At 38.2% G+C, this 21578-nt stretch overlaps 1 protein-coding gene across 1 annotated transcript in view; it reads right to left on the bottom strand.

Moving 5' to 3' along the window:
- The window catches only part of bckdhb (branched chain keto acid dehydrogenase E1 subunit beta), a 223359-nt gene that overhangs the window by 51312 nt on the left and 150469 nt on the right, over positions 1–21578 (bottom strand). The window contains exon 9 of the mRNA XM_059982370.1: positions 16195–16281. Coding sequence (XP_059838353.1) covers positions 16195–16281 — 87 coding nt within the window. The remainder of the gene's footprint in view (positions 1–16194; positions 16282–21578) is intronic.

The raw sequence follows: 21578 nt of genomic DNA, 5'->3' as shown, positions 1-21578 counted from the left end.
ATCTACCCACTAGCTTTGGCTTCCTTATATGCCCTCTCTTTTGCTTTTACTTTGGCTCTGACTTCACTTGTCAGCCACGGTAGTGTCCTTCTTCCATTCAAAAATTTCTTCTTATTTGGAATACATCTGTCTTGCACTTCATTCATTTTTCGCAGGAACTCCAGCCATTGGGGCTCTGCTGTCTTTCCTGCTAGTATCCATTTCCAGTCAACTTTGGCCAGTTCCCCTTTCATTCATTGTAATTTCCTTTGTTCCACTGAAATACCGATACACTAGATTTTAGTTTCTCCTTCTCAAATTTCAAAGTGAACTCGATCATATTGTGATCACTGTTCCCCAACCTCAAATAAGATGTGATTGAACAAAGTGAGCAAAAATAACCCTGATTATATAGGGATAAGAGACTACCATTGTGGCAAACAAAATGTTGCTGTTATATCCCACTAATATAATGGTTTCATTTCGTCACAAGCAATATCAAAATCTAATTACCATATGATTACAAACAGAAGCAACATGGTCTCACAACATTTCAGCCCTTGGCATTTTAGTATGGGCATTTGAACAAAAGAGGCCAAAAGTGAAATAGAATTATTCACAAACTGGAATCAGAACCAAAATCAGAATCAGGTTTAATATCACTGATATATGTTGTTTTACAGCAGCAGTACATTGCAATGCACAAAAAATATATAAAGTATATTATATATGAGGGGGAGGGGAGGGGAGGGAGAGGGAGAGGAAGAGGGAGACTAGTACAAAAGGAGAGCAAAAAAAGAAAAAACATAGTGAGGTAGTGCTACACCTGCCCCAACACCTACTCCATCACTACCATTCAGGGCCTCAAATAATCCTTCCATGTGAGGCAACACTTTAACTGAGTCTGTTGGGGCCATCTTCTGTGTCTTGTGCTCCTAGTGTGTGGCCTTCTGTCACTGAACACCTATGATCTGTCCACCAGAAAAAGTAGGATCTCCCAGTGGCCACCCATTTTAATTCCACTTCATATTCCCATTCCAACATGTCAGTCCATAAACTGCTTCAATGTTGAAATGAGGCCACAGAAGCAACACCTTATATTCCATCTGGGTAGCCTCCAACCTGATGGCATAAACATTGATTTCTGAAACTTCTGATAATGCCCCCCCTTCTCCATTCCCACTTCCCTCTCTCACCTTTTCTCCTTATCTGCCCATCAATTCTCTCTAGTGCTCATCCTCCATTTCATTCTTCCATGCCCTTGTGTCCTCTCCTATCAGATTCGCCCTTCTTCAGCCATGTTTCTTTCACCAATCAACTTCCCAGCTCCTGACTTCACACCTCCCCACCCCCGTTTCACCTTGTTTCTTCCTCCCTTCCCTCCACCTTCTTACTCTGACTCATCATTTTTTCTCCAGTCCTGATGAAGGGTCTCGCCTGAAACATCGACTGTTTCCTCTTTTCCATCAATGCTGCCTGGCCTGCTGAGTTCCTTCACCATTTTGTGTCCGTTGCTTGGATCTCCAGCATTTGCAGATTTTCTCTTGATGTGAGAGAGTGTACACAGGTTAATTGTCCATTTGGATAGCTGATGACAATGGCGAAGAAGCTGTTCCTAAGACATTGATCATGTGTCTTCAGGATTCTGCAACCTCCTCCTTGATGGTAGCAGTGAGAAGGTGGTATGTCCTGGGTGATGGGAGTCCTTAATAACAGATGCTACTTTTTTGAGGCATCTCTTTTTGAAGATGACCTCGTTGTGGGGAGGCTAGTATCCATGATCGAGTTGGCTGAGTTTGCAGCTTTTTCCAATCTTGTGAAGTGGTCCCTTCATATCAGTCAGTGATGCATACCAAGTCTCCTCAAGCACCTATTAAAATATAGCTACTAACGCGTCTTCTTTGCAATTGTATCAATATTCTGAGCCCAGGATAGACCTTCAGAAATGCTGACACCTCGGAACTTGAAACTGTTCACCCACTTCACTGCTGATCCCTCGATGAGGACTAGTGCGTGTTCCCTCAACTTCCCCTTCCTGAAATCCACAATCAATTCCTTGGTCTTACTGACACTGAGTACAAGGTTGTTGATTCAACACAAATCAACCAGCTGATCGATCTCACTCATGTACCCCTCCCATAACCATTTGAAATTCTGCCAACAATAGTTATGTCATTGACAAATGTATAGATCGTGTTGAGCTGTGCCTAGCCACACGATCGTGGGTGCAGAGAGAGTAGAGTAGTGGACAAAGCATGCATCCTTGAGATGCGGCACTGCTGATTGTCAGTGAGGATGGGATGCTACTTCAAATTTGTAATGCCTGTGGTCTCCCAATGAGGAAGTAATGGATCCAGTTGAAGAGGGAGTACAAAAGTACTATTTCCTAGAAATGCTCTTGCACCAGCTGGAATGCATTTTAGACCCTTGTCTAACATATCATTATCCTTTGTTTGTCCATTAACCTCGCTCTAATACTTCAGTTTAGAATTTAATGATCATCAGATATTATTATTGTGACTTTTAATTCTATATGTTGTATAATATTACTAAACTGAAATTGAACTGTTTTCACATAATTGAAAATAAGTACACTTTAAAATAACACTGTTCTGCCCTAAACGGTTTCAGTTACATCTATTCCTTCATCTTACCTGCTTAATAAAATCCAATGAAATATTTCTGGTGCACTGTTCATTTAAACAGATGGAGGTTAACGATGAAATGCACATACAGTAGTCAGTTGTCAAGCAATCAAACTTCAATTATTCCAGCGCCAGGTTTTACCAAAAATTATCAATTAAGTATGTTTTATTTTCTAGCTAGGTTGAGCAGGTGAAGCCTAAAATCTCTGACATATCTAATGTTATCGGAGTCAAGGGGCATGGAGCTGTGACATTATCTTTATGCTTAGCTGAATGGAGTTTTGCTTAGCACTTTCTACATGCTGCCATGCCTGCATATTACCTGCTGCAATTATCAGTCTATTTCAGAGCAAGAACCATTAACATTAGCATCAATAATTTATCAGCAGCAGCCAATTTTACCTGCCTCTGATAGAAATCCAATTGCCATAAATGTGACAGGTTAAGTTATATGAAATGGGTGTCACTTTATCACGGTCCACGACATTACAGTCCACAATACTGTATTCCAGAGAACAATCTCCAAATACTCTACCCATAAATTTCTACAATTAATCTTTTTGATAATCAACAGTCAAAATAACCACATAAATATATTAATTAAGAACTCAAAATAAACAAAAATATATATTACCGTATCTAATAAATACTGAATACTATCACAATCCAGAAACTAAAGTGGACTTTAAAATGAGAAATGAAAGGTTTTTAATTGTTTGCAGTCTTCTACCCAACCAGTCATAAAATAAAAGGATTCAAATGAATTCAAATGGCAAAAGCAACCATAGGTGGTGCTCAAGCTATTATCAAAAGCAACAAATATAACTCAATACCTGAAATACATTGTTCTCTTTTTAGCACACCAGTTTTAAAAAGGGAAGTTACTCTAATTCTTAGACCAGTTACATCTTCAAATAAGAATTTTGCTTAAATAAGTGTATTATACTCAGTACCTTTAATTCATGTCAGACAATTACAGAAGTAAGTTGCCACCAGTTTTATTAAAAATTACCCATGGGTTTCAAAGAACACAAGGTAAAAAAACAGCTGAAAATTTTATGTAGGTTTAAAACAAAATGCTTATTATGGCATTAAAGCATATGATTTAAAATATTATAACGCATTTCTAGTAAAATAATGGGAAGCTGCTAAATTAATTTTATCCTTTTAAGGAAACTGACAACTAGCAATAACATTAGTCCACTGTTAAGTTCAAAGTAAATGTATTATCAAAGTACATATATGTCACTACACTTTAATCTGATTTTGGGATCAACCTTACTAAAGGAATACTGTTTGGAACTTGTGAATTAATTTTTTTCTGACAGCTTCAGTAATAACCACAGAGCTAAAAAACAAACAAGGTGATTTAGAACTGTTGACAAACAAACCTAAATAAAGATCTCAGCATGTTATTAAGTAGTCTGTTTTGTTTGAGTGATGCAATCTGTATTGATGACCACCCTTAACCAGGAGGAATTATAATTCCTGAATGTACACTTCGAGAACTAGAATAAACAGGATTAATAAAAAAACAGAACTGGCAGTGGCTCCAGCAAAGTAAAGCACAAATACGGTAATTCAGTGAAGCCAGTATAGTAAAATTATATAAGGCTGGAAACACCAAACTAAAATGGATAATGTACACAGAGTACTCGAGGGAACTTCCTGAACAACGAATGTTTATGCATAACATCTTAAATTTAAAACATTTGAGATAAACAAAGCCATATTTTAGTGGGTTAATTTATTCCATACTCACCACAAAATAAACAATTCCATAATTCAATGCTTGACCAATGTACAATATGCCTTTGTCGGCAACATTGATATACTACCCTTTACAGAACAAAATACTCAGACCAATATCTCTTAGGTTTATCTCTCCTTTTGTTTCCTTCTTTACGGGCATAACACTTCACAGACATTTTCTTTTTCTCTACAATGTGACATTCTTTCGTTTCATCAACAAGGCCTCTACAATGTCAAGAGACTGAATTCCTAGACAGAAAAAAATCACAAGCTAAAGATTTATAATATGTTCACACACAAGGCCAATTGTCCTCAAAGTGACTTTTTGAAAGAGCCTTCTGGTTAGCCCATTTTCTCCACTTTAAGTCCATAATCCTGCAAGTTCTTCCTCCTCAAATATCTCATCAGCTCACATTCTAAATTACTATTGTGCTTGCCTTTTAGCATCTTTTCCAGAAAGGCATTCCTGATCCTGATGTGTGTAAGTAAAAGATGTATCCTCTTAGCACTTACGATCTCTAGCAGACAATTTGAAACATTTCACTTCATGAGGACCATATGCTAAAGGGAAAAGCTTATTTTAGCTATCCCAACAAAACCTGTTTATTAGGTTCCTCGTAACTTTCTCTTTTCACAGACAAATAACTTTTCACTCTACCAAAATCAGCTATACATCTATTAGCCACTTTATACGGTCGTGGTCTCTTCCTACAATAGCCCATCTACTTTGAGGTTTGATGGGTTCTACTTTTAAAGGTGCTCTTCTGTGCACCACTGTTGTAACACATGGTTATTTGAATTACTGTCATCTTCCTGTTAGCTGGAATCAGTCTGGCCATTCTCCTCTGACCTCAAAATTCAAAGTACTCAAAGTAAACTTTATTATCAGAGTACACATATGCCACCACATACAACCCTCAGATTCTTTTTCCTGCAGGTATACTCTGCAAATCTACAGAATAGTAACTGTAAACAGGATTAATGAAAGATCAAGTAGAGCATAGAAGATAACAAACTGTGCAAATGCAAATATAAGGAAAGAGCAATAAATAACAAGAGCATGAAATAACAAGCTAGAGTCCTTAAAGTGAGATCGTATGCAGTGGGAACATCTCAATGATGAGTGTAGTTAACCTTTTTTGTTTAAAAGCCTGATGGGTGAAGGGTAGTAACTGCTCCTGACCCTATCTGTGCAAATCCTGAGGCACTTGTATCTTCTACCTGAAGGCTGCAGCAAGAAAAGAGTATGGGTTGGGTGGTGGTGATCTTTGATGATAATGAACTGCCACTCACCAGATTGTTTTTTTGTTTCTTACACCATACTCTGTACATGTTATGCGTAAAAATCTCAGGAAATCGGAAGTTTCTGGGATACTCAAACCACTCTGTCGAGTACCAATGATCACTCCACGGTCAAAGTCACTCAGATCACATTGCTTCCCCATTCTGGTGTTTGTTTGAACAACAACTGAACCCCTTGGACCATGGCTGCATGATTTTATTGAGTTTCTGCCACATGACTGGCTGATTAAATGTCTGCATTAACGAGATGTGCACTAATAAAGTGGCCACTGACTGTAAGTATAACATGCCAGTACCATCCTATTAAAATATTTTGTGTACCTCTTCCTAGGATTTTACATTTCTCATAAACATGAAGTGGCTACAATTTTGCAGGTGACTTTCCATTCGGTATTCTATCCCTCTACTTACAAACCCAAGTAATAATGTATTTTAGCTTATCACATCTTTAAGATTTTGCAGACATGAACTTCTGTTCACGCACATTATAGTCTATTGTCATTCATCGCTCATCCTTCGAGTGTGTATCTTTCTGAACTTTTCTACACATTTCAGATACAGTATATCAACAGAAGCTGGTATTTACTGTCACCATCAACATTTTTTTTAGTACTACTTACATTAAGTATGCTCCTTTCTCTAGCTGCTTATGAAAAATGGACACAAAGCAATCCATTACCTTCCTGCTAACAAACCAATGTGATACCCACACAATGATTTTCACCTTATATCCTCTTAAACACTCTTTAATGATGTTTTGTTGAATGGCTGTTGCAAACCGCCATGTATAGAACTACACCATGTATATAACTACCCTCAATTTTCTCTACAAAGAATTCAGTCATTAGTTGGGAATAAGCCTTTTAAAAGCTCCATACCCTTTAAAATACTGAAAATGAAAGTAATTTTTGCAAGTACCAGCTGTACTCTAAAGGAGAAGCTTTTAGGGTCTTTGGATTTGAAATACTATTTGTGGGAGCCTTTTAATAATATTTAATCAATATTTTGAGTAATTTTGAGTCACAGGATGCAACTGCTTTTCATAAATTGATAATCTCTGATAATGATATGCCAAGAAACACACTAGCCATTTTGGTCAAAAGTAAGTCCAATAACTGCACAACAATGGAAATATTGTCAGTCAGATTTGGTACTGCTGGTTGAGGTATAATGTCATGAAAACAGGGCAAACTACCTTTCATGTTTTCATCTAATGCACAGCACTTTGTAAAAATCTTACACATTATTTCTGTTTAGTCTTTTCTTCCCTTTCTCTCCTCTTTTCCATATCAGCATATCCTACTACTAAATATACCCTGCGCTCTCATTTTAAAAATGATCAATGCAACTTTTGTTTTGAGTCTTTTATCACCTTTTCACATTGATCCTACAATCTTAACGAGCGTTTAGGAGTGATGGCAGCCATTTTGCAGAGATTGGGATTGATAGTACCAGGGTGACCCAGGTGTTAATCCAAGCATCTTAAAATGACAGACTGGAAATGAAATGGTAAGAGGGACAACTGCAAGTGTTGGTAATTAGGAAAAGTTATGTCAGTTTTAAAAAGGTTTTCTTTAAAAAGTTGATGAAGGTTAAAATAAGCATCATGAGAAATTAGTGGCTGAGTAGAAGGAATATCAGTCAATATATGACCAATATTTTTATTTCCAAAAGTCTTCAAATTAACATGGTACTCATCTGAACATATATTGCAATAAAACTAGAAAGTAGAATTGTCAACAGAGGAAATGATGAGAGAATAGAAATGAGCTTGGGAAGGCCATTAAAAAAAAACAGAGGCAAGTTTCCAGCACTATATGCACGGTCTGCTATTCTTTCATATTACTTGAAGTGATCATCTCAGCAATTTTTACTGTGGCACACAGCTGTTTCAATTATAAAACTGCTGTGCAAATATAAGTAAACCAATAGGGTTGATGTTCTGGCTTGGAGCTCCAAAAGTTTACTTGACAGATCTTGAGAGTAAGGATTCCCCCTACTGACCTTCGCCTTGAAATATTACTATCATGTTAACATGTTAACATGTTATCATAAAACCCTGCAATTAAGGCTTCTCTCATTTTTCTACCAATGCAATGCTGGATCTTGGAAGTGCATGCCAATCTGTGTTATTTTTCAGTATTTTCTTTCAAAAGGTCCAAATAAGCTGTAGGCATTTCATTATTCTATATCAAAAGAATCATTTACTGTATGGCTATCACAACATTATAGCAAAGAACAAACTGTGATAAAATAATAATGCACTTAAGTATTTTCAATCCTTAAGTAGATTTGAAGGCAAAGTTGAAGGTCTGTCTTCCTTTCATAACATGAAGCCCTTCCTCAATTAACAGTGCAAATTACCAGACTAACAATCCAAAGGTGCACGTTCACATTCCACCAATGATGATACAACACTAATACATGCATCCGAAAAAGGGAAAGTACCATGCAATAAATAAAGCAGAATAATCCCATAAAGCCCAATAGCCTCACAGATCAAATCAAAGCTCTGCAGTCTTGCCAATTTATGAATGGTGGTGTACAGTTAAAATAACTATCAGATGGAGGCAGTTCTAAGAACATATACAGTGAATATAAAGCATCATACCCCACTTGAAGGTTTTCCTGTTTTATTAATTTACAACATTGAATCACAGTGGAATTAAATCAGCAAACATGAGGAAATCTGCAGATGCTGGAAATTCAAACAACAACACACACAAAATGCTGGTGGAACACAGCAGGCTAGGCAGCATCTATAGGGAGAAGCGCTGTCGACGTTTCGGGCTGAGACCCTTCGTCAGGACTAACCGAAAGGAAAGATAGGGATAGATATCCTTCCTTTCGGTTAGTCCTGACGAAGGGTCTCGGCCCGAAACATCGACAGCGCTTCTCCCTAAAGATGCTGCCTAGCCTGCTGTGTTACACCAGCATTTTGTGTGTGGAATTAAATCAGCTTCTTTTGAGACTGAAAATACTCTTTTGTGTCAAAGTGAAAACAGATTTCTACAAAGTGATCTAAATTAATTACAAATATAAACAGAGCAACTGATTGCATAATTACTCATCTCATTGAAGTCAGTATTTATATGCATCTTTGGCAGCAACAGCAGCCTCAAGTCTGTGAGGATAGGTCTCTATTAGCTTTGCACATCTGGACACTGCAGCTTTGCCCCATTATTCTTTACAAAACTGTTCAAGTCAGATTGCATGGGATTGTGAGTGAAGAGCCTTTTTTAAGTCCAGCAAAAAATTCTCAATTGGATTGAAGGCAGGACTCTGACTTAGCCACTCCAGGACATTACTTTTGTTGCTTTAAAGCCATTCCTGTGTAGCTTTGGCTTTATCCTTGGGGTCATTGTCTTGCTGGAAAACAAATCTTTTCCCAAGTCGCAATTCTCTTGCAGATTGCATCAAGTTTTCCTCCAGGATTTCCCTGATTTCTGCAGCATTCATTTTACCTTCTACCTTCACAAGTCTTCCAGGACCTGCCGCAGTGAAGCATCCCACAGCATGATGCAGCCACCACCACGCTTCACAGTAGGGATGGTGTGATTTGATGATATTCGATGTTTGGCTTGCAACAAACATAGCATTATAGTCTGATGGCCAAAATGCTCAATTTTGGTTTCATCAGACCATATAACATTCCAGCTGACTTCACAGTCCCCCACATTCCTTCTGACAAACTCTAGCCAAAATTTCATGCGAGTTGTTTTCAACAGAGGCTTTCTCTTTGCCACTCTCTCATAAAGCTGTGACTGGTGAAGCACCCAGGCAACAATTGTAGTATATGCAGTCTCACCCATCTCATCTTGGTGGTCTCCTCCACTAGTCCTCTTCTTCCACAGTCATTCAGTTTTTGAAGACAACCTATTCTTAGCAGATTCACAATGGTGCTATATCCTTTCCATTTCTTGATGATTGACTTCACTGTACTCCAAGAGATATGGAGTAACTTGGAAATTTCTCCTGACTTGTGCTTTTCAATAACTTTTTGTGGAGTTACTTGGAGTTTTCTTTTATCTTTATAGTGTAGTTTTTGCCAGGATACTGACTCACCAGCAGTTGACTTTCCAGATACAGCTGAAACAACTTGACTACACAAAAGTCACCAAAAACAGATCTCCATTTAACTAATTATGTGACTTCTAAAACCAACTGGTTGCACCAGTGATGACTTGGTGTGTCATATAAAAGGGGGTGAATACTTCTACAATCAATTATTTTGTGTTTTATATTTGTAATTTAGGTCACTTTGCAGAGATCTATTTTCACTTTTACACAAAAGAATTTTTCTGTTGATATTGGTCAAAAGAAAACAAAATAAATCCACTGTTATTCAATTTTGTAAAACATTAGGGGAGTGAGTCCATTTTATAGGCACTGCATAATGATAAAGTGTTAGTATGGTAAATGATCTCTTGGACTATAAGAAACGGCAGAATGTTGTGGACGCAACTTAGTATATCATGTAAACCTGCAAATGCTAGAAATCCAAGCATACACACAAAATGCTGGAAGAACTCAGCAGGCCAGGCATCATCTATGCAGAATAGTACAGTCAACATTTTGGTCCAAGACCCTTCAGCAGGACTGGAGAAAAAAAAGATGAGGAGTTAGAGTTAGAAGGGAGGGGGAGGGATATAGTAAAGAACTGGTAAGTTGATTGGTGAATGAGATACAGGGCTGAAGAAAGGGGAATTTAATAGGACAGAACAGAAGGCCATGGAAGAAAGAAAAAGGGGGAGGAGTAGCAGAGGGAGGCGATAGGCAGGCAAGAAGATATGATGAGAGAGGGAATAGAAAAGGGGGAGGGCAGTAACAGAAGTTCAAGAAGTTCGGTGTTAACTCTGTCTATACTTCTCACTGTGTAAGTAAAGCTTCCAGCACAAACAAAGACCCTACCCATCCTGGATATTCTCTCTTCTCTCCAATTGGGCATAAGGTACAAAAGCCAGAAAGCACCTTGCACCAGGCTTAAGAACAACCTCCACCCACTGCTGTTATAAGACTATTGAATGGTTCTCTAGTAGGATAAAATGTACTCTAAGCCTTACAACTTATCCCATTATAATCTGGCATTTTATTGTCTACTTGTACTATGCTTTCTGTACAGCTGTTACACTTCACTCTGCATTCTGTTAACTGTTTTACATCTCAAAGCACAGAAATGATCTATATAAATAGTATGCTTGACATGCTGTACCTCAATGGTAAGGCCAACAAGTGCTAAAGTCATAACTGAAGTATTCATAAAATGCTGGTGGAACACAACAGGCCAGGCAGCATCCATAGGAGAAGCACTGTCGATGTTTCGGGCCAAGACCCTTCATCAGGACTAACTGAAAGGAAAGATAGTAAGAGATTTGAAAGTAGTGGGGGAGGGGGAAATGCAAATGATAGGAGAAGACCGGAAGGGGTGGGATGAAGCTAAGAGCTGGAAAGGTGATTGGCGAAAGTGATACCGAGCTGGAGAAAGGAAAGGATCATGGGACGGGAGTCCTCGGGAGAAAGAAAGGAAGTTGGGGGGGGGGGAAATCACCAGTGGGAGATGGAGAACAGGCAAACAACTAAATATGTCAGGGATAGGGTAAGAAGGGGAGAAGGGGCATTAACGGAAGTTAGAGAAGTCAATATTCATGCCATCAGGTTGGAGATTACCCAGCCGGCATATAAGGTGATGTTCCTCCAACCTGAGTGTGGCTTCATCTTGACAGTGGAGGAGGCCATGGATAGACATATCAGAATGGGAATGGGACGTGGAATTAAAATGTGTGGCCACTGGGAGATCCTGCTTTTTCTGGTGGACCGAGCGTAGATGTTCAGTGAGACGGTCTCCCAGTCTGAGTCGGGTCTCACCAATATATAAAAGGCCACACCGGGAGCACCAGACGCAGTATACCACACCAGCCGACTCACAGGTGAAGTGTCGCCTCACCTGGAAGGACTGTCTGGGGCCCTGAATGGTGGTGAGGAAGGAAATGTAAGGGCAGGTGTAGCACTTGTTCCGCTTGCAAGCACTTGTTCCGCTTGAGAGTCTGTAGGCTTATGGTGATAATGGTGATAGAGGGGAATTAGTTAGGTCTGGAATCCAAAAAGAAGTGAAGAGCTTCAAGACCATCTCGGTGGGGGATGGAGGTAGGACAAGACCGGAGGGGGTGGGATGAAGCTAAGAGCTGGAAAGGTGATTGGTGAAAGTGATACCGAGCTGGAGAAGGGAGGCCTCCAGAGAAAGAAAGGAGGGGGGGAAGCACCAGAGGGAGATGGAGAACAGGCAAACAACTAAATATGTCAGGGATGTGGTTTTGGGCCTCATACCTCAGAAATGATGTGTTGTCTTTGGAAAAAGTCTAGAAGATTCTGGGAATGAAGTGGTTAATATATGAGAAGCGTTTGGCAGCTCTGGGCCTGTACTCACTGGAACCTAGAATAAAGTGGGGGAATCCCATTGAAAGCTACGGAATGTTGAAAGGACTAGATAGGGTGGATGTGCAGAGGATGCTTCCTATAGTAGGGTTATCTAGAACTAGAGGGCACAGGTTCAAAATTGAGGGATAACCTTTTAAAAAGGACGCAAGGAGGAATTTATTTTAGCCAGAGACTAGTAAATCTGTGGAATGCTCTGCCACAGACTGCAGTGGAGGTTTGCTCCGTGGGTACAATTCCATGGGTGGAATTTGATAGTTTCCTGATTGGTCAGGGCATCTAAGGATACAGCAAGAATGCAGGTGTATAGGGTTGAGTGGGATCTAGGATCAGCCATGATGGAATGGCGAGCAGACTCATTGGGCTGAATGACCTAATTCTGCTCCTATGTCTTATGGTCTTACAGTCTCCATTCTTTCCACCATCGGATCTACATTTACACAGTGCACTGCAGTTACTTGCCAACAATATGTTATCACCACCACCTGAAACTCACATCTATCAAGGTGGCAAAAGGCTAAGGGTGTGTGGGAGCAACAACATTTGCAGGGTTCCCTAAATGTCGCCGCACCATTCTCACTAGGAAATACACTCAGTGGCCACTTTATTAGGTACGACAGTATACCTGCTCATTAATCCAAATAACTAATCAGCCAATCATATGGCAGCAAATCAATGCATAAAATCATGCAAACCTGGTCAGGAGAAGGGGTTCCAAATCTTTTCATGCCATGGATTAATACAAATAATCAAGAGATTCTTGGACACCAGGTTGGGAACCCCTAGTCAAGAGATTCCGTTGTTCAGATCCAAACCTCAGAATGGGAAAAAAATGTGAAGTATGTGTCTTTGACCATAAAATGATTGTTGTTGCCTGTCAGGGTGGTTTGAGTATCTCAGAATCTGCTGGTTTTTCACACACAGCAGTCTCTAGGGTTTAAAGAGAATGGTACAAAAAACCCCCAAAAGAAACATTCGATGAACAGTAGTTCTACAGGCAAAAATGCCTTGTTAATGGGAGAGGTCATAGGAGAAGAGCCAAACTGGTTCAAGTTGACAGGAAGTTGACAGTAACTCAAAAAACCAAATTTTACAACAGCAGTCTCCAGAAGAGCATCTCTGAATGCACAATACGTCAAACTTTGAAGTGGATGGACTACAGGAGCAGAGGGCCACACCAGTTTCAATCCTGTACCTAATAAAGTGGTCACTGAATATGACAGCTCGATCCTCACCAATGAACCTACATCACACAACTCACCACGTAATATCTCTGCGAACACATCGCCAACAAAGGCACTGAAGCAGTTCAAGGAGGATGCTCATTCCCACTTTTTCAACAGCCCTGAGGGATGGCAATACATCGTAACCTTGCTAGAAACATCCACATTTCAAAAATATGGAAGAAGGAAAAAAACGTTCCTCTCATGTTTCTGCTATCCAAACCACTAACCACAATCTTTGGAATAAAACTTTACACTTTTGACCAACTGTCTTTACTAATATGCTTCTGCAGTTTTAATGCCTGTCATGCTAAAAGAACATGAAATACTTCATAATCATAATACCCATCAAATGCAAAATTTCTGACCAAGAATGTATTTCATCTGTTATTTTTTCAAAAAATATATATTGGTTCACCAGTTTATATAAATATATATCCTTCCCTTTCCTTGGTCAAACTACAATTTATCCTTCTGACATTTTCTCCCTAGAGGGACTGAAAATTGTAAAATAGATTAACAGGCTTGTTGGCATACAAACACAACCTTAACCTTCCAGAGATCGGTAATACTTAAAGACAGAGACCAAAATTGGCATACTCTTACTCAGCTTTTCTAATAAATATATTTCAGGAATATTACAATCAAATTGTCAGATCTAGTTTTCTCAGTTTTGAGGAAAAAGAGGGTTACAATTCATATAGTTTAATGAATGGAATATCCTCAATTTCCTATGAACTACAGAAAAAGTAAAAAAGAAAATGAATTAATCATCTCATACACATTAAGTATTATTTCAGTCATAGTTATATGGAAAATTTTCACAAAAACCGGTAACACAAATGAACAACTTTTGTTACAAGTTACAATGGCTGAGGAATAATTGAGAAACCTTCTCTGTAAGTATATGCTTGTGTATAGTTTTAGGATCAGATTTAATGGTCCCAGAAATAAGTGCATAATGAATAACAGTAATCAACATTATTAAGAAAAAACAAAATAAAGCAAACTTCAGAATCAGTTTTGATCTGATATTTCTGATTTCTGTCTTTGCCAAAGATGTCTGACTGTTTTTAGTTTAAATACAAGTATTTATATGTTGGAATGTTACCAACAGTAGGAAGTTTTTTCAATTTACCAAAATGCACTTAAAACATACCTATTATTATAATAAAAATAGAACACCAATATCACCATCTTCAATTACTTTGAATTGGACAAAGGTTAGAGTTAAAGCCAAAGCTTTGGAACAAAGTTCCAGACTTTATAAAATAGGTTTTACCAATAGGTATAAATGGTTGTTTTATATTTATATTTGAACTCAATTTCTAATAATATCTGTGAGTTACAGTGTGACAACATTAAGTTATCAATGGCATGAGCTACATTTTCCCTCTCTGGTGTAGAACTTGGCTAATAATGACAAGCAAGTACAAGATAAATTCTTGCATATGAAATTAACTCCATGTACCCCAGCTTCACAATCAGAACCCAAAATAATGTAAGAACAGGGAAGGAGAACAGCATTAGATTTTTTAGATTCTAGATTTTTAAGAGACTGCACTCACAAGTTCAACAGCAACCTATCAACTATGTTGAAACTTAGCAGGCATACAAAACTTGACACTCTAAAGCATTGCAAATTATCAAAGCTTAGAATTAAATTATGTCACCTTTCTTTGATAAAGACAACGGTAAATTTAGTAAATGATCATTTCCACTGATTAAAGCAACAATCATTGATGCTCTTCATTGATGGAAACATATTCAAAAGGTGATAGGAAACGATCATGTTGATCACTGAGGAATCATCTACATGGGTTAGAGAAGCTAGGGTTAAATCTTTGGAGTAAAGGAGGTGAATGGGAAATTTGAAAAAGGCATGTAAGATTATGATATATAAACAAAAGATGCTCCCAGTAGCTGATGGTACATGGAGTAGGAAATATAGCTTCAAAGCTTTGGGCAGCAGATATTGATAATGCGGGATGAATGATGTTAAGAAGAAAAAATTATGTTACAAGTAATGATAACCTGGACCCCTTATAAGGTGGATCTAAATGGATATGATCAGTAACTTAAAAATCTCAAATTGTACGGGGATTTGAGGGAACTTGGAGATCTATGGAAACAGATCAGGGAGTGGAACTTATTGGCTGCTCTACAGAGATTGGCATGGAATCACGAGGTGAACATCTTCTGCTATTCTGAAATGACTTATTACTTAGCATTCCAGTACCATAGGTTCAGATGCAACATATCTAAACTGTACATGATCTGATTAATATTTCTCCTGTGTAACGCTCTTGATCTTAGGAAATCTCAAGATCGGACTCTGCTTCTACACTCTATCAAGTTCAGTTGTGAAGTTTCTATGGTTAGATAAAATGTTACACTTCACTCCAGGCCTACCCAGGGAGAATATGTTGACTAACTCACCACAGTCAGGACATTATAACATGGAAATAAAGAGATAACTAGGAAATAAGTTGCATTTGATCTGTGTGCTGGAGAACTTAGGCACTGGGAGAGAAATTTATTTGCCAAATATTTAGGTAAGCCCAATATATAATTTGAATGTCAAATGAACCTCAGTATACTGGCTTAGTGCTTGGAAACTTGACAAAGTATTCACAAAGAAATACGTATCATATTATGTCCTGCTGGTAAAATAATTCCGTGGTTTTCATTTAAACTGGTCTAATCACAGAATAAGATGAGAAAATAACATTCTTCCAACACTTTGATAAATGAAAATAGAAAAGCATAATATTCTCACATATTAAATAAAATTAACCCTGCTTCCAACATACACTGCTCTGTGATCAATCACCATTTCAAGTCAATATTTACTTACACACCTGAACTGTGGAACTGATCTCTGCTGCGAATCCTCCTGTTATTGGAGCTTCATGGCTAATAAGCAACCTTCCAGTTTTTATAACAGACTAAAATAAAAGGAAAAGAAAATTATTTGTCACATAAATGTACAATGTGGAACATTATGATATAAAGTGTAAACTATTTATGTAATCCTGTTATTTTACAATGGAAAGGCAGATCAGAGAGCGACTCAAAATAGTGGAAAGAAGCCATGCAGAGAACTGGCATTGCGCAGCATAACATTTATGCCCACTGTGTAATTCAATTTCTATTAAAAAAAAGTGGATGAATAGAATCATATCAGTTGTAAAGAAGTGCTTCATGATTTATGTTCTGGGTCCCCTGTCTTCTGGGTATACGAACAGACAGAGGGAAACCCAGACATAAGCAATATCTCAAATAACTAGCAAAGTCATAGAATCATAGAACACTACAGCACAGAAACAGGCCCTTCAGACCTAGTCTGTGCTGAGCCATTAATCTGCCAGTCCCATCAAGCTGCACCCAGACCTCTACTGCTCCCATCCATGTACCTATCCAAATTTCTCTTAAATGTTGAAATTGATCCCACATTCATCATTTGTGCTGGCAGCTCATTCCACACTCTCACCACTAACTGAGTGAAGGAGTTCCCCCTCATGTTCCCCATAAATATTTCAACTTTCACCCTTATTCCACGGTATCCAGTTGTAGTTTCACCCAATCTCAGTGGAAAAAGCCTACTTGCATTTACCCTATCCATATACCTCATAATTTTGTATACCTCTACCAAATCTCCCCTCAATCTTCCACATTCTAGGGAATAAAGTACTAACCTATTCAACCTTTCCCTATAACTCAGGTCCTCATGTCCCAGAAACACCCTTGTAAATTTTCTCTTCACTCTTTCAATCTTACTTACATATTTCCTGTAGGCAGATAATCAAAACTGCACACAATACTACAAATTAGGCCTCATCAACATCTCAGTCAACTTTCAACATAGCAACCCAACTCTTTTACTCAATACATTGATTTATATTGAGTATTATATGTATAATGACTAGCAAAATATATTTGGATACAATTGCTATCAATTGTACGCTGCTGTACAAACCCTAGATTTGACCACATTCCTCTAATGGTCCCTGGCAGACCACTCTTCCAACTTTCGAACATAACTTGCCCCTATATATTATCAAGCCCTGCCTTTTCAATCAATGAACTTCACCATAATTGCAGGCTCACCTGGAACTCTCATCCTGCCAATTTCTGCCTCCTATTTTCACATAGGCACACAATACACTGGTTCTCTTGTACAAATGATTTTCTGAGCAGCAGACCTGGAAACACCAACTGACTAATTTGCATGGATACTTTCTGGGTCTACTTAGCTTCTGAGCTCAGGCTTTTACCTTATTCTCAACCCAAGGTAAAACTGGTGAAAATGCTAAATGCATTTTCAAAGCAGTGAAAGAACTCAATATATACTGCATATCATCCTTCAATGATAATCATCTCTGAATATCTTCCAGATTTTAAATCTGGCAATGCTGTTAAAGACCAGCAATCAAATACAGTGCTATAGTTATTAATCTTTTAATAAGTTATAGATAAGATACTGTTATGAATGTGAAGCAACTCTGAGGGGCCGAAGGGTACAAAGTCGCACCCTCCTTTTTGAGAATCGCAAGATCTCTATTAATTCGGGTCTGGGACCCAGGAAATGAGAGGGAGACACGCAGAATACACAAGGTTTGGAATGTGTGCTGGCCTCAGCAGAACGGAACCACTGATAACGGCCATTGTCTCTTGGAGACGGAATTGTGTATTGAGTACTGTACTATTCATTGAAACCCCTCAGGGGACAACCGGAGTGGTCTGGTTGAGGGATTGCATCATCCCAACCTGATTGACATCTGAGACCCCGTGAGTAAGGATAAAAGAGGGTCTGGGGAACAACCCCTTTAGACGCAGCAGGAGAAACACTGGAAATCCAGTGACAGCGTGTTATAGCAAAAGCCAGTGGGGGCTCGTGTGCGTCCTCCCTTGCCTGGGGTGGCGGGCTCATCACAAAAGAACGGTTTAGCTAAAGGAGAGGCCACAAGTGAAAGGCCACGACAATAAGACTCCCGACGGATCAAAATCATAAAAGGAAAGCCGGCAAGTTTTTCTCCAAATCTCTCTCTCTCTCTCCAACCATTGCAACCCAGCGGTCCCCAACGGCTGCAGCCTGCATGAACTGAATGAACTTTATATTTCCATCGGACAATACATTATCCCCTAGACAACAATAGAGCTTATTTCTTATTATTATTATACCCGCACTTTTAGATTTAGTATTGACGACGTATATTATCTGTATATTTGCATTGATATTATTTTTGTGTATTTTTACTAATAAATACTGTTAAAAATAGTATCGTCAGACTTCAACGGACGTCTCCATCTTTGCTGGTAAGTGACCCAGTTATGCGGTTCGTAACAATACCTTCAAAGGCTATTGTATATTTATGGATATTTGATGCCATATTCCCTACCTTAGTAACACAGTTAACTTGACCCTCTCTTTTATAAGGAATTATACAAGGTATAACAATCCAAAATTCCATTGAATGTAATAAATTATGTATGAACAAGTACTGTCAAATGATTTTGACTCTAACCAGTAAACAATAGAAAAGTTCATTTTACAAACAAGCTTTGAATCATTCAATGAGACTTTCTATCATAAAATTATTATTATATTCAATTGTTTAATTCTTTGATGACTATTAATTTGCTTATAAAATGAGTTATGTTTACAACTGGTTTAATATCAATGAATTCCACACTGTAACTGACTCTTGGAATTATTCATTTCTCCAATACCCTCTTCAATATTCTTGTGAGTTTCTATAATTTTTATCTTTGGATTATAACCAAAACAGTGGGAACAAATGATATTTACATTGTAAAAAAATTCAAAGGAGTTGAGGATAATAGAAATGCAGAGAAAGGACAATATCAGAAGATTAGAAAACATGGCATCACTTTAACAAAATAGATTGATAGCTATAGCACATTTATTACATGGTTCAACTTTCTATCTGTAGCCACAACTATTAGCACTTTTTGACTTTTTTTTATATCACTTGTTCAAGAGAACAGTAAGACAGATCACTTCTCTCCATAAAAGGTGTCTGAAAGCTACCTTCCCAAAAGAAAATGAAACAAATTACTTCCACATATTTCAAATTACCTTCTCAAATGATAGTGGAATAGTATTTACAATACATGACATTCAGCTTAGTTTCAATAGATCATTTGGATTCAACCCTGATGTCACTTTTATCCAAGCTTTAAGTTACTAGGTTCAGAGAAGTTATAACACAGTGTGATAGTTATCTCAAGATCTATTCTTCTGAGATTTCAATTCAGCTTCCTCACTACATTGGTACTGATGTCTGAAAGAAAATCTGAACTTACGGACTGCATAACCATTTAAAATAGAAAAATAAAGCGATGTACTGGTTATCAAGATATATGCATTACATCAAACTAACTAATATATTCTGTCTACCACAGGGAAGGAACAGTGCATTCCACAGCACTTCCAAATGAAAGCCTCCATTTAAATGCTAGCTCTTCTTTCATTTCATATGCAGTGCGATAACAATAGCAATATCATTTACATTTATCTATCAGCTGCAATGGAACAAGAATATTTGATGGAGCTTTATCAAACAAAAAAACTGCACTGAAAAAATGTTAGGACAGACAAAATAAGTGTTCTTGAAGGAGGAAAGACTGGAGAAATGGAAGAGGACATGGAGAATAGTGAGAGCAGTGGAGGTATGCTAATATGCTAGGCTATTTTATGATCAAAGAGGATATCCCAGCTTATTGAAAGAGGTGAGGGAAGATTGCCAGGCAAGAATGAAGGAACTTGCATCCTTACCAGCAACAGACAAGGTCTCAAAGGAGCGGAGAATAGCTAATGCTGGTCCTCTATTCAAGAAGAGAAATAGGGACAATCCAGGAAATTATTGGCTGGTGAGCTTCATGTAGAGGTGAGGTAGCAATGGAAGAGGATGCTCATGGATAGAATTTATTTGCATTAAAAAAACATGTCCTAATTAGGATAATCAGCATGGCTTTATGCGGCATATGTAAGGTCTTACAAACATGATTTTGTTGAGGAAGTGACAAAAACGACTGATGAGCGTAGCTCCCCTAGTCCCTCAACACCTCCCCTTTGATCAAGAATACACAGTAGCATCTCCACTTCATGAGGAGATAGAAGCAAGTGCCATCGCCCCACAAATTTAACCAATTTCTACAGGAGAACCATCAAGGGTATCCTGACTAGCTACATCACTGTGCAATAATGAGGGATTTGCAAGATATCTGACCTTAAGTCCCTACAAAGGAATGCAAGGACTACTCAGAGGATCATCAGGGTTCCTCTTCCACCCATTAGAGCCATTTATCAGGAGCACTTAGCATGTCAATGAGCCCACCCATCCATCCAACAATCCCTTTGACCCCTGTACCATCAGGCAGGAGGTACCATAGCATTAGCAGAACTATTAGGGTGGGAACAACTTCTTACCCCAAGCAATAAGATTACTTATATCCCTGCCACTACCTGCGTCTCATCACATATGAAGTGCCAGTAGCATTATACTGGTTACTTTTTTAACTTGAATTGTTATTGTTCATTTTATTTGTGGTACTTATTATTTGTTCATTTATTTGTGGTAATATTACTTTATGTTATGTGTGCGAGTTATATCTACTGAGTTGTGCACATTAGTCTGGAGGAATATCATTTCATTTGCCAGTATACATACATACAGTTGAATGACAATAAACTGAACTTGAACATGGCCAGTAGATTTGCCTACAAGGACTTTAATATTTGCATTGACAAGTTAGACCGATCCAGAAGGTTAAGAGGCATGAGATGCACAGTGACTTTATAGTTTAGATTCTGAACTGGCTTTACCATAGAAGACACAGACTAGTACTGGAAGGCTATTATTCTGACTGAAGGACTGTGACTATTGGTGTTCTGCAGGTTTGTAATATATATCAATGACTTGAATGAAAATGTATATGGTGAGTTACTATTTGTGGATGACACAAAGAATGGTGGAGATATGGACAACAGGATATAGCAGGATGCAGACTGGTTACAGATATGGGCAGAGAAATGGTAGATATAGATTGATTTGAGCACGCATAGTGTTACACTTTGACAGGTTGAATGTAAAGGAACAATATACAGTTAATGACAGCTTTGGAGTCAAAGTCCAATGTTACTGAAAGCAGCCACATAAGTAGATAGGGTGATAAAGAAGGCATCTGGAATGCTTGCTTTCAGTAGTTGGAACAACAT

This window comes from Hypanus sabinus, chromosome 10 (genome assembly GCF_030144855.1).
Source record: "Hypanus sabinus isolate sHypSab1 chromosome 10, sHypSab1.hap1, whole genome shotgun sequence".
Taxonomy (NCBI): Eukaryota; Metazoa; Chordata; class Chondrichthyes; order Myliobatiformes; family Dasyatidae; genus Hypanus; species Hypanus sabinus.
The sequence above is the reverse complement of the archived record's forward strand: the minus strand, read 5'-3'. Positions and strand labels throughout refer to the sequence as shown.